Here is a 14,435-nt window from a genome sequence, read left to right on the forward strand (position 1 = left end):
TGATGAGGATATTTGATATTCTTGCCAAGAATAATAGCTTTGATATAATAGCTATGATCTTTTATTTCCTATATATAATTAAAAAACAAAACAAAACCAAAAAAATCACTCAACTTCCAAGACAGAATACCAAGCAGGACTCAGGAAAATGGGTGAATCAACACATATTCATGCAATTTGGACAAAGCAGTGTGTATCATGCCAATAATACTGATTTTCTTTAAAAGTGATAGCCGGTGTTTGATTTTAAATTTTTTTTTTTTTTTTTTGTGATTTAGCATGCTGGTATCTCATGTTTGTGGTTAGTGAGTAGTCAGATGAATGTAATCACCTTAAAATAGCCTTTGCAATCTGTGCTCTTTAAGAGCTCCACATAGGGATAACCAGAGTTACTGCGGGTCAGACCTGATGACATCTGGGTGGGAAAGGTTGCAGTGTACTTGCCAGCAAAATATATGATGCATGAACTATACTGTAGATATGTTCCCCCGAGGAATGATCAGTATACGACTAGAATTTTTCTGAGCTGAGCAAGATTATTGAATTCAGGCTGGTTTTCCTTAAATTCCTGGTTTGTAAAAATTACAATTAATGTCTTTCTGTCAGATCCTGAAGGTTGCTTGCATAGTTCGTAGGCTGTATGTGGAACTCCGTCTGATTAATGTTTTGTGGGTTTGTTTTGTGTTTTTTTTTTAAATTAGATCCTTCCCTTCCAAAGCCAAACGTGAGACAGCCACGTAAGTAACTCTTAAACCAATCTCTTTTAAGCCTTAAACTTTTGTCTAGAAAGTATTAGATCAATGAAGAAAATTATCTTCAAGCTTTCTGAGTGTCTGGGGTGTGTGTGAGTTAAATTCTGGGACAGAACAGAATTCTGACTGTATTGCTGATGGAGAGATTCCCATCAGCGTTTAGAGAGAAGGGCTGCGACCTTTTGTGTACGTGAAAATCGAATTTGGGAAAACACCATTGAGAGTCTCAGCCTTAGCGAGCTCATTTGCTGATGTGCGTGTGTTATTTCCCCCCTTCTCTGCTGAGGCCACTGCTTCCCAATACCAGGGTTTCAGCAGCAATGCCGTCTTACGGAGCTCCTGCGTCCTACTCCAAGCCTCACTCCTACCCTGCGCTGCAGCTGGCCACATCCCCAGTTACTCTGGCAGCAGCACTTATAGGTCATGCTGTAGATGAGATCACTGACTTGATACGGATTAATTTCTTTGGTTTTTTCTGTTGTCTTGGCGTAGTGAATTAACCAGGGTCAATTACTGACCCGGGAAGGGAAGAAAAGGAGAGAAGCAGCACTAGAAGACGATAATAAACAGGAAGGTGAAGATGATTTGTAGCCAAAAACAAGAATGAATGGAGAAAAGGGAAGAGTAGAAGAGGAAGTGCAAAGGTGTTTTCCTCTGCTCCTGTCCCTATGTCTTTGGGACTAAATTTGCTCAAATTAGCAAGGGGAGGGAGAAATTATGCTCCTGCCACTTCAGCCTCCATGTGACTTTCTCCTCTCCACTAAGTTTTCTCCTAAGAGGAGAGGACACTGTCTGGTGCCCTGTGGAAAAAACGGTTGAGTTTAGGAGAGTCTTTTCTGTTTGCATTTAAAACGACCAGATGTGGCCAAAGGAATCGGAAATAGTCTCACAGAAGAAATGGGAGAAAAACCTTCTAAGCCACTATCTGTCAGTTGCTGCATGTGCAAACTTGGTCGCAGGCACCCAGAAATGGGTCCTGAAGGCCCTTGCCAACCGGAACTGCTGGAGAAGACATTTGTCAAAAGGGGAAAAGGGGAATGGCCCTGAGGATCTCAGGAGCTGCTGGGCTGGGGGATGTCCATAGGGACGCCTGCTGGCTGCAGGAATGTGTAAAGTGAGGGTGTTGGTTGGAGAACTGAAATTCCACTGAAGGATACTACTGAGAAGATCCAGTCAGCTCATTTCCTGGCCAGCTTAGTCAGTAAAACGTTGCTCACTGGCCTAAGTCGTTTTGTGCACTGGGAGACATTAAAAATACTGAAACCAGAAATCAATTTTGTAAGAAGAAATGTCCCCAAATGATTGCTAAAAGAGTGATTATTATTTTTTGAAGTATTTCTAGTCACCAAAAAGAAAAACACAAAAGCCAAAAGTTTCTCTGTTTGGATGGTTAACACTGGGGGGCAATACATCCAGGAACCAGATGCTGTTACCCTTGAAACAGTACTGCGAAAGGGCCTCTCCCCTAGAAAGTGATTTGCATATGTGTGTGGTTCTATTTTTGTGTTCTGGAATTAATTTCAGTTATTGAAAGCATTGCCAAATGTGAAAAACAATTGTTTCTATTTATGTTTTCGCTGACTTTTTGCTGGCATCTCCTCCCTCTTAACAGCAGTTCCGTTCTCCACCTAGATTTCAGACTGAACTTGCAGGAGATGCAGGGGAAAGTTTGCTTGAATGTTAAGGCATTTAAATGACTTTTGCCAGAAATCTCAGCCTTTTTAAAACACATTTTTAAGATAAATGGATATTTAATTGAAAGCAAGTTATTAACAGCCAACTGAAAATGCTTAATTTTTGCAACGTTTTCCAGATTTGGGTGTGCTGAGCTGGGGTTTTGCTGTGTGATGTGGAACAGTTGGTTGGACTGAAGCCAGTCCCTGAAAGCATCATTTTTATTTCCTTGATGCAAATCTGCTAGTCTGTTCCTTAAAACGGTGCTTAAATAACTATGAATTTTTTAAAAAACTTTTCCATGAAAAGCGTAAGGGTGAATTTTTGTAAAACCGTATTTGCCACTGAAAATAAAAAGTCCTCATTATGTGTGTTTACCTTTGTAGCTGTGTTCTACGGTCTGGACACGCTGACTGTCGTGGGCATTGCCTTTGCGGCATTTGTAATTGGAGCCCTGCTAACAGGAGCACTCTGGTTTATCTACTCTCGCACAGGTAAGTATGAGGGCTCTCACAGACCTCGGCGCAGATCGTGCTGCAGGAACTGCGGTGTGGTCTGAACTCTTGCAAGGTGGGAGGAAAGGGGAGGGGGGCCAGCGATGGCTATCCCGGACTCTTTTTCTTGCGCTCTGTTCTTACTAGGGTGTTTTCCAGCAGCTCCTCCCATGAGCCTGTTGGTGCGTATCAGCAGATTGATACCCGCCCTTCCCTAAAGGGAGGTGTTGTGCATTATGAACATGATATAAAATTTGCTAAAATAATTTTAAACGCAAATCTTGAAAATTCATCTGGGACATGAGTAAAACTGAATGTTCCTGGCTTGTGCATTATCGTTAGCAGCATCTCTGTATTTCAAATTTAGTTAACATGTCAGTTAATGGATCCCTTTTGGTTCCCACACTCCTTTTTTAAAAATTTTTTGCAGTTACTAAATTAGGCTGATGTGACTGGGAATGTGATGTGATCAGTACGAGGAGTGGGCCAAATGGCTAAGAGAATGCTTTATTTACATAGACACATTCTGAATACAACTAGACTTGAAAATGTTTCTTGGGCCTTGATTACGTAGAATTTTTGCCCCAATTATTTATTCCTCCATTCTTCAACTGTTGGTAGAAGTCGTGTGTAATCTCACTTAATTGTGTCCAACCAAATAACCAGGAATGTGCCTGAATTGGTGCAGCCTTTATGCACAGATAATTTTTCAGTATCTCCTCAGAATTTTTTTCCATACTAAACTAAGTTAGCAGAAATACAACACTGTATTGGAAGAAGAGGGAGTTTTGGGAGCTTTCTCCTGCATGCAATCTGCAAGGTGGTACAGACAAAGACCGGACACTGACGGGGCCTTGATTTGCAGCATCTGACCTCGGCTGCTTGTGGATTACAGGGTATCTCAGGATCCCTACAGCGTGCTGGACTCCCAGCTACTTCCACTTTTGACCTCGCAAGACCCTGCCAAGATCTCTGGGAGGTGGGGAGAATGTGAGGTCAATTACTCCAAACCTGTGCAGCTCTGCAGCACTGGAATTCTCCCGTAGCCCACTGCAGGGTTTTTTCGGCATCTAAAACCTCATGGAAGCTATTTAGGAGTGAGAATCCGGCCCTGTCGGGTCAGAGCTTCTGTAAATATTATGACCCAGGAGCTTATGTTAATTTGGAAAAAAAAACTGTGGTTTTTTTTCCAGTTGGCAGTACAACAACTTTGTATAAGCAGTTTAATACTTCTCAATGTATCAGCTGTGTATGAAGCTTGTTTGGAATTGAGGCAAATGTGGAAAATCTAAAGGCTGTGATAATACGTATAAATAGTATAATTCTGCCTCATATACTCCTGAAACATTGTGGAAGAAAAGTAAGTGCAGTTTCAATGAGTAAATGTGTAGGTTAAGAAGGTGATTTCTCAGTAGGTAGCCTTTATTAACAAAAAATTAAAACAATTGTTAAATTAATATCGTTGGCCCTGCATTTGTGGAAGTTCAATCTCTGTTCGTATACAGAACCATCTATAGACACACGTGTATCAGTAGTAAAGGAACACTGGGAAGCCAACATGATAAATCCTTCAGCAACAATAGGACTTGGACCAATCCCATTAAAAGAATTATATTAACAAAGTGCATCAGTCACGGTGACCATGTACAAGTAGTGGAGAGGGCAGCTGCTCTGGCTCTGTGTTTGAGAGATGAAAATAAGTGGAGAAAAAGGCCAGACAAAAAGTAATAAATGAGAAGAAAAAAAAGGAAGGGGACGTTGTAACTCATCAGATAGAGAATCACAGAAACGATAAAAAATACCTAGGAAGTTATCTGGTTCAGATTTTCCAAGGATTGTGAAAGTGAACCTATGTTCCTGTGCACATAATTTTTCTGTGCATAATACCTTGTATCTACAAAGCACAGCTTGCAGCAGAGTACAGTGAAGGCTCTGGCAGGGACAGTCTCTGAGAGGATGACTGCTGTGGCAGAGAAAATAATCCAGCTGCAGAGGGAACATTTTAGAGCTGGCTGCAGACTTTTATTAAAATAAGGAGGGGAAAAAAAAGATAATCTAAATTTCATCTACAGAGCGGCTGTCTTTTGCCATTAGAGAATTCACGTGTTGCTGAATTGTGTTCTGAAATCTCATCTTTTGTTGCAAGTAGCACTGGGTTTCTAACGCATGGTTTAGACCAAAGGTTGGAAGATTCATTCTCAAAGGTTGGAGTTCATTCTCAAACTGTGTTTTGGTGATACTCAGAGCATGGACAAAAGCTACTGCTGGTGAAGAATGGCAACTTGGGATGTGTGAAGTAAGGTATTTTTGTTGCTTAGTGCTTTACGCAATACAGCAAAAGGCCACTTTTTTGCCAGTAGTAGTAAGGTTTGCCAATATAGTTTTATCAGTGTGTCTCTACTGGCAGACTCATTCTAGCATGGAGAAAACTTTACATGAATGAGCTCTTTTGTTCATCTTGATAGGCAGTTAATATTAAAACCTCAAACAATTGATAGCAGAAAAGAACTACAAAATAAGTAGGATTTCATCTCCAAATATTGAACAAGGATTGTTGTGTTGGGTTTTTTCATGTAGGGCTTTTGCTGATTTTAGTAATGAAAAAATCAGGGATTTCTCCCAACGCATCGAAATTGTGCTTTTAAATACTCTAGATTCTCCGAAACAATTCAACATGGAGTACAGATGTCCTAGGATACGCAGGTAGTAGAGGAAGAGAGGGAGGAAGCTAGGATTATGGCAACGGAGGAGGAATTTTACCCAACTTCTCTGCAAAAGGACTCCGTTCTTTTGATCCTTTTTCCAGTCAGTTAAAGGACGTGAAAGGTGGCTGAAAGCTTTCCACAGCGGTGTTGGTTCTGCCCGGAGAGGACCCAAGAACAAAGGGAAAGTAGCAGAGATTTGCCACAATTAACCCAATTTACCTGGGAGTCTTACAAAGAAGCAAAAATTTTGTGGTGTACATGGATGCAGAAACCCTTCAAAATTTAACCATGTAAATATCTGCCAATGTAATATCTGCCTTAATAGGGATAATTGACTATGTTCAGGAAGGGACATGCACAAGTCTGATTAGTTAATGAGGCTGCTGAACCAAGTAAAGTGAATGCTGTGTTACAGAGAGTATCAGTTGCTTCATGCTCTTAGAAAGCATGCTTTCCTTCTCCAGGCAGTGTTGCAAGTTAACGGGATAAAATGTTCCAAAATCTGAGAAGTTAAAAGCGTCCCTCCTCCCCCACTTCTCCCCTTTTTATGGGATCTGATTTAAAATAAACTGACATAGCAACCAATTATATTTGGCAAATGGAGATAGAAAAGCAAACATTCAGACTTCCTGGACAGGGAGTACAACTGGCAGCTTTCCTAAGTGTGAATAATAAAGTGCATGTTGTCGCATTCAGATGGGTAAAAGCTTGTTTACTGTCAATAGATGAGACATGTCCATTGGGAGCAGTTCTGGTTCAGTAACATGAGATACATGAAGCTGTTTACATGAAAAAGACAGATGGGGAATGCCTCTTCAGTGATAATTTACATTTCTTTACATCCTTTTCATGAATATTCTTTAAAAATGCTTCGCTACAGATTAGCTAGGTGTTGAGGAAATAAAATGCAGGAAAAATCAGCCGGTCCAAATGTAGCTGCTAGACTGTGTTCATAACGTCACTGTGACTTGGATTTTTTTTCTTCCTTGAGGACATTGAGAATTTATTATTGTTCAACGAGTGATCGTGGTATATCAGAGCTGCTGATCGTGCTCTAGAAATGAGGTGCTGCAGAGGCAATGGAATTACAGCGGAGGGAAGGGGGCTCCCATCCCAAACCGTGGGGAAGGTGCCTCCTAAGATGCTTTCCAGAGGAGCCGGGAGGAGTAGAGCGAGCTGTTGGGCTCGCGCGGGGACTCCAGCACTGTGTTTGCCACTTTGCCGTAAAGAAAAACATGTGTTTTAGCTTCTAAATGAATTTCTGGTTAAACGCATACAGATTGTATTGACATGCCGAGGCTGACGCAAAGCTGCGTGCAATCGTGTGGTTTGTAAAATGGGTGACAGCAGAGCTGCAAGGAGAGCCGGTGGGAGGGCGCGGGGGCCGGGGGCCCCGCTGGGGGAGCGGAGCGGAGCGGCCGCCGCTGCCGTGCACGGCCGTAGCGGCTTCTCCTCATGCTGCCGGGGGTGGGGGTCCGCCGGCTTGCTGTTTTCTGGTGTTTGTGTTCGCTTGTTTTGTTTTAATGAAAGGGAGTTTGCTTATCACTGCCTTTATAAATATATCCTGTACTACAAAAGGAAGGAAGACTCGTACACAAACAACTGGAGGAGAAGGGAGCAAGTTGGGAGGGGAAAACATCCAAACAAGGCTTATGAAAGCTTTTACAGCACGATGACACAGACATTGATTTGATACAGTTTATTCTGATGGGTTTCCAATGCAAGTTAGAGCTGAAACTCGGTTTATTTGCAAGATGACTGGGGGTGGCTTCTGACCCGCGGCATGTAGGCAGAAATCCGCCGCTTATGGACGAGCTGTGTAGTTATTTCTTACACTGGGAAAAACAGAATCAAAATCTGCTCACAAAAGTAAATGCTGGACTTAGTGCTGAATTCAAGAGTGCAATCCTGACACTCTTAAACATTTCATTGGCCTCCTGGGCGATGTGGTTTAGTGGCTTAGTTTGTTGTTTTTCTGTCCAGCCCCGTCCCTTCTTTCCTCCCCATTCCTAAACCAGTGGGGTGTAAGGCAAGAGCTGCGCGTTGTAGGGCCTGACGTGCGCTTACAGCTGTGGCGCAAGCTAGCAGCGAACCCGCTGGTTTCCATTACAAAGAGCACTTGCAGCCTCTGCTGTGAGAAACCCTCAGACCTCCCCTATTTGTAGCAGACCTCTGAATACCGAGCAGCCTGCGGAAGGACATTTTCTGGCCCGAGACACAAAGCGTTAAAGGCTCACTTCCTCCGCGGCCGCATTCCCGAGGAGCTCCGGGGCTCTGGCAGCTGGGCAGCAGCACACACGGGGCACGGGGATGTGCCAGAGCAGCTCCTGCGGGAGGAAGCTGGCTCGTCCCGGCTCTGTAACCCTCTGGATGCAGGCTGTGCCCCCGGCCTTCAACCCGTCACCGAGGCTATCGCTGGGGAACAGGAGCTCTACCAAATCCTGAGCAGGGAAGAAAAATTGGCCCCAGCAGACCTGGCCCAGGGTGTCAGGTTTTGGGCAACCTAGGGCAACGTGAGCAGATCGTCTGTGTCCCTATAAGCTAATGAGGCAGATGTACCAGCCTTTGATTTTTTTTTTTCCCAGTCGTTCCTGCCCGTGATCCGGCAAAACATTTCCGTCTTGCTGCTTTGCTGGGAAAGCAGGCGTGCTGGTGCTGGCTGCCACGGTTGGTCTGCAGCTCAAGCAGCAGCAGTCTGTCCTTGTTACCGTGCTGAGATCACAGGCTCACATCCTGAGAGATGAGCTCAAGGGAGGGGGCAGCTGCAGTGCATGTTATATAAACTTAGTCTTGCCATCTGTTTTGAAGAGACTATTTTGTAATATTACTAAGGTTGCGGATTTGAGCGCTGTAACTTAAAAAATGCCACAGTTACGGTTTCCTACATGGTCTCAACATGATCTTTTGGGCATTCACATAATGACGCAATTTTTACTTCCATGCTAGTCAAGAGCTGGATTTTTTCCGTAGGATCCCAGCCACAGGTGCAGAAGGGGTGTGAGGAGAACAGACAAAAATCTAGGTTTTATCAGGAGCCATAAATCTGGCTTTAACTCCTGAGTGCTTGATTTGGCAATCCAAATAACAAAGGGCTTTTAATTTATCATCAGTAAACAATTAACAAGAAATGGTGAGTCTTGTTCTCACTACTGGTTGTAAGTGCTACACATACTGTGGTAGCTGCAGGGGAACTTCCTGCATGTTGTATTTGGAGTAAGTCAGTCAAGCTTGCAGGGTAGCCTGTTGTTTTTCTACGTGAAGAAAACTGGCCATGTCTCAGGATATGTGGTATCCAGCTGACTGAAGAACATTGTCTTCAGCTCCGCTTTTAGTAAATATGCTGCTCTATAAACCAGCATTTAAACTAAAGCCTACATTTTACTCACCTTTTTCCATGAAACAGCAAAGCTATAAAGTGGTCTGAGTCACGTAGCGGGACCCATGTGAGTGACGGCTGACAACAGAAGATGGACAGTGTCTGTCTTGGCGGTTTCCGTCAGCTGCTTTTAAAATGCTTAAGAGAACAGCAGCATTATTTTCCCCATGTGCATAGCAATGCTAAGGTGCCAAAGTCTAGTAACATTTTCAACAGTACTCTGTCTGAGGTCTGTCACCCAAGACAGTCGTTGCATGGAAATACAGACCACCAGAAGAGGAGGACTGGGAAGGAAGGGATTGTTGCTTTCTATGACAACTAACATTTTCAATTTCCCTTCTCCCGACGTCCCCTTTTTCTCTCCCCTTTCCCTCAGGGGAAACAGCGGGAAGACAGCAGGTCCCTACGTCCCCACCAGCCTCCGAGAACAGCAGTGCAGCGCACAGCATTGGCAGCACGCAGAGCACCCCCTGTTCCAGCAGCAGTGCAACCTAACTCCCCGGGGGGGCAACACAGATTGAGGAGCAACATAGGAGTGCAGAGGTTCAAAGGACTGTGTGTGGACGTGAGCTTTTTAAAGTTAAAAGGATTGGTTTGGTTGCTTTTGAAAAAAATGAGGAGGGATTTTTCTACAGGAAAAAAAAAAAAAAAAAAAAAAAAATTGGCCTATCAATTACCCCACATTTTCTATATTACCTCTCTAAGCCACGAAGGGGCAATTCCCCTCCGTTACACAGCTGCTGCTTTCACACAGTCAAATTCTATATAACTGACCAGAATTTGACCCTGAAATACTCTTCCCCATTTGCAGTATACACAGATTGAGGAGCAACATAGGAGTGCAGAGGTTCAAAGGACTGTGTGTGGACGTGAGCTTTTTTTAAAGTTAAGGATTGGTTTGGTTGCTTTTGAAAAAAATGAGGAGGGATTTTTCTACAGGAAAAAAAAAAAAAAAAAAAGACTTGATTTTCTTTTGGGGAAGCCACTGTGTGTGTGTGTGTGTATACGTGCACACAATGCATGGGTAAACACAGCCTGTTGGATCTTCTATAGCATGTTGTGCTACATGTGACAAAGCTACTAATTTTGCAGTACTGCAACCTGTTCTAGGGGTCCGCGGGCCCTCAATGTGAAATCTATGCCAGTTTGGAAAAATGCTGCTTTGTCTATACGACTTTTTTCTTTCCCTAAACCTTCTCATTGACACAAGGTATTCATTAAGGGAATTCAACAAGATAAGCAGAACAAAGATGGTCTTAGGTCAAAGGATTTCTATTTGTCTAAGCAAGAAAGCCTCAAGGTCAGATCTCTTTGGTTAATAACTTTTTATTACTTCAGCTATGTTTAGCCACTTTTGAGTAACCTTTGTTTTGTTAAGCTTACAGCTACAGCATCTCATTTGCTTTCCTGTTGTTTTTGCAGCTTCAGGTTTGTTCCAGGTATTTTTGTTTTAATATGCATTGATTTGCTAATTGGAGAAGAGCGCACTCTAACATTCCCTTTCTTATTCTCTGGGCCAAAGCTCTTTACTAAGAGATTTTTTTTTAATCTACTATACCAAATACAGGCACACACAAAAGGTAAGACAAATAATGTTCTTGTGCACTAACATAGATATGTGTGTACCTTTAATGGCAATGTCTTTATGCAAATAGATGTATACCTAAGTATACAGAGCCTAACTTACCACGTTAACAATTGGGAAATTAGCTCAGTGTTCCTTCCATACATAAAATACATAATGCATATATATATATATAAAAATAAAAACCCAACTGTCTCTTCAGTTTATAATAGGTAGATAGAGGAGATAAAAAAAGGTGATTCGGTTCTAATCCTTTAGCTAGCCCAAATTCCCTTTGAAATAAGAGCTGGTTTTGAGGGCACAAAGAATGTACAGTAGAGCCTACTGTTTGTGCAGAATACTGCCTATCAAAATGAAGCTATTCTCTTAAGATAGTTGTGCAGTTGTTTGTGTCAACCTGTTGTATGAACATTGCAATTGGATAGTCCCAAAGTAGCGTCAGAATATGGAAATGGCAGAAAGGTACTAATTGTCACAGTATTTTTTTTAGTGTCATTGCCATATCTTGACCTTCAAATCGATGCCAAATGAAAAGAAAAAAGACACTTTTAATGTGTAATTGTTTGACTGTTATGTTGCCACTTTGTAATTGTAATGCGTTCTACTGATCCTTCTCCTTTGAGGAAAAATGAGCATTGTTTTCCTCTAAAGATGAGATGAGTAACTTTCATTAATTTTAGTGAAGGTTACCTGTGTTCTGCAAGAGGGGAAGGGAATTCATTACACTAGAGTGATAGTCTGCCCTGAAGTCTGAGCTGCAGATTTCTTTTGCTGATTCTACACTCGTGCCTTGCTGATGCCAGGATGGTCAAAGTGCAAGGTATGCAATAGATGTAAGTGCCCAGGATCAGGTGGAATATTACTCACTTTAAGTCAAATCTGTGCCTAATCCTGCAAACGTTTATGCATATGAGTAACTACACGCCTCGTCCTTGCTAGTTACAAGCACATGCTCAACTCTACACATTATGGCTATTCTTAGAGTCCATGGAGGTAGTTGGTGCATAGTTACACGTATGGAAAGTGTTTTCTGTTACCGGGCCAATGTGTAGTCCTGGTAACATCGACAGGATTGTCACGTAAGCGTAGTTATCCCCATGTGTAAGGGTATGCAGGATTGGCTCTGTTACGAGGTGTTGGGAGGATGAATGTGCTACCTGTGTGGTTGAAAAGAAAGCGCTTTGCCTAACCTTCAGCAGAATGTATTGTATAAGCATATTCTATGTGTAAAGTCTTTAAAGATGTCTTCAAAGAAGACTAGAGTCTTTAAGTTCAATCATAGCTATATTTTACTACATTAAATTTCTGTATAAAGATATATTTAAATGTTTTAGATAAATGTAAGTTACTCTATATGAAATGTTTAATTTCAATTACTGTGAAATTTACATATTTTGTAAATTCTTTTCCCTGTTTTAACCCTTTCCTTCCTCAGATATTTTATTAAGTAGTTTCTCATAGGAAGTATTAGATTTCGTTGTTGGGATGGACAGGTTGAAAACTTTTCTGTAAAATAGATAATTGTATATTTTTGAGAGAAACATGCTGCATTATCAATGTCTTTTATCAAAAATTTACTCTAATTTTAAAATAATTTACAGATTTATATTTACCGTTGGATAAACCAAAAATATATAAAGATCAAAGATGCGATTCGTTGACTTCTATTTGAAATACAGTTTAAATTAATTAACTGAACTTGGTGTACTCAGCTATTTAATTCAGAAATTTTAATCAATCTGAATTAATTGTCTATTGGAGGTTACCAAAACTACGTGTAACTACTTACCAGATGGAACAGCCATTTCTGCTTCAATAAAGAGAGAGAGAGAGAGGACCACACCTGGGCATTCCCAGTGAATAGCTTTATTACAAAAATGTACAGTACTTTCCAGCAGGTGTTAAGCTGCCTGCAGTCCAGCGTACCGATACACCGATAAGCTCTACTTTTATAGCAGCCATTCGTCTCTCCTGCAAGTTTCTGTCTGTGGCGTGGCAAGCTCCTGAGCGCGTAACGGCGAAGCCGCTGGTTCCCGCCTCTGTCAAACCTGGTCTCACCGCGCTGGACTTCACGTGGCAGATACCCACGAGGTGTGGAAGGCCAGCGAGACGCCCCGGTCCCAGCGGAGGGCTTTAAAGCAGGGCTTCGGAGGGATGGGCTCAGTGGTAAATTTCAGCGTGATGGAATCGACTGCGAAGGAACTTCTTATGTAAGAACGGGAGGATCGGGCTTGAAAGGGACACCTTCTGTCTGTAAAAGCTATTAGTAACATGCTTAAACTCCAAAGTAGACTGCTCGTTGTGTCATGCGTCGTCTAATCACTAACTCTAACCTTTTACAGCATTTGGTTTTAGACATTACCATATTCATGTTTCAAGAAGTCAGATCTTTCTGTGTTAGGCTATATTTGTAGCATTTTCCGCATGGAAATGGATTTTGCAAAATGTCTGTAGATGTTGATGATTGTAACCTTCCCCCCGCCCTTTTCTAACCATTTCTCTCCTATATGTACCGTTCTTTCTGTTACGTATATCTACCTCATGCTTCACAAGAAGACTGTACTGTTGGTTGTGCTGACAGCCATTCGTGTGAGGTGACTGTTCTGCCCTGTTGTTGTTTGTCATTCATGGGGATGTTCATAGCGTTATCGGATCTTCACTGCCATGTTCCTACCAGTTCCAAACACAATATTCTCACCTTCAAATAAATAAGTACATTTCTTTAAGATCCAAATGCCAGATGTTTTTTTAAATCAAAGAATGGGAGACATTTACTTGCTAATACCTGTGGCCAGTCTGAACACCCCATTTGTATTTCATACTGCGTTCAGTATTTCAGAGACTTGTGGAAATGCATAGTTGTACAGTTTTTATAACCACAGTGTCATGTCATCTTAGTCTCTTGTGCATAATAAAGTATATATCATTTATTAATAATTGATGCCGTGATTCGTTTATTTGAAGTTGTACAGAGCCAACAGCGGTAGATCAAGTTCTGTCTCACTGCCATGTCCTCATCTCCCGTAAACTTCAGTGGGAATTGTGTGTGTTAAGGCAGGATTTGATTTTGTGTGACCACCTTGATTTTCTCCTTTCTGTGTTACCCATTGGCTTTGGTTGGCTTCTCAGTATCATGGCTTCTTGCAGAAACCAGTAGATATATTTGGTTAAATGCTGCCATTCTTCACTCTAATTCGAAGTCCAAAGCTCTGATCCTGCAGGCGTTTAGTTGTTGCGTGTCGAGACACAGGCTCGGTCCCATCCTGCACAAAGCCTGGCTCGAGCACAGTCAAGCCTAAGGGTCTGCTGTTAGTCCTCTGGCTGAAGCAGCAGAGCCCCCTTGGGCTGTTGTACCCTTGACACTGGAGACACGTGAGCACGGCTGAGATGTGTTTTCATTACTGAAGGGTCTTCCTGTGCTAGAGCAGATAGCTTGGCCATGTATCAGCGGGGCAAGGATTTGGGTGTTTACTATCCTGCTTATTGCTTTGTTTCCTGTATTTCATGTGCAAAATATTATTTATGGGCACTCTGGGGGAGCCAGCCTCAGCGGTATTTCCCTGGGTTATTCAAAGATTGTGGTTATTAACTCACAAAACGGAGCTCCCTAAGAAAGGGATCTAAAATGTTTAATGATCACTTTTAAACATCGAGATTCCTTCAGCACAGAAAAGGCTATTAATTAGAAGTAAGCTTACACGTTGCCTGTGACTTACAGCTCACAGAGGTGCAATAGATTTACTGCTTCACAACAACCATATTTCAGTTTCTGCATGAAGACAATTTTTTTTCCTTTGGAAATGAGCTCTGTAGAGCTGACTCTCAGCGTAAACATACTGGAACTGATCT

At 42.1% G+C, this 14,435-nt stretch overlaps 1 protein-coding gene across 1 annotated transcript in view; it reads left to right on the forward strand.

Moving 5' to 3' along the window:
* Positions 1-9,636, forward strand: part of TGFBR3 (transforming growth factor beta receptor 3) — a gene marked incomplete at its 5' end in the record, with an annotated part of 37,006 nt that extends 27,370 nt beyond the window's left edge. The window contains 3 exons of the mRNA XM_009274202.2: positions 702-737; positions 2,813-2,920; positions 9,378-9,636. Of these exons, the coding sequence (XP_009272477.1) occupies positions 702-737; positions 2,813-2,920; positions 9,378-9,496 (263 nt within the window). The remainder of the gene's footprint in view (positions 1-701; positions 738-2,812; positions 2,921-9,377) is intronic.
* Positions 9,637-14,435: the final 4,799 nt, after the last annotated feature.

The sequence above is a fragment of the Aptenodytes forsteri genome, unplaced genomic scaffold (assembly GCF_000699145.1).
Source record: "Aptenodytes forsteri isolate BGI_AS27 unplaced genomic scaffold, ASM69914v1 Scaffold59, whole genome shotgun sequence".
In the NCBI taxonomy this organism is placed as follows: domain Eukaryota; kingdom Metazoa; phylum Chordata; class Aves; order Sphenisciformes; family Spheniscidae; genus Aptenodytes; species Aptenodytes forsteri.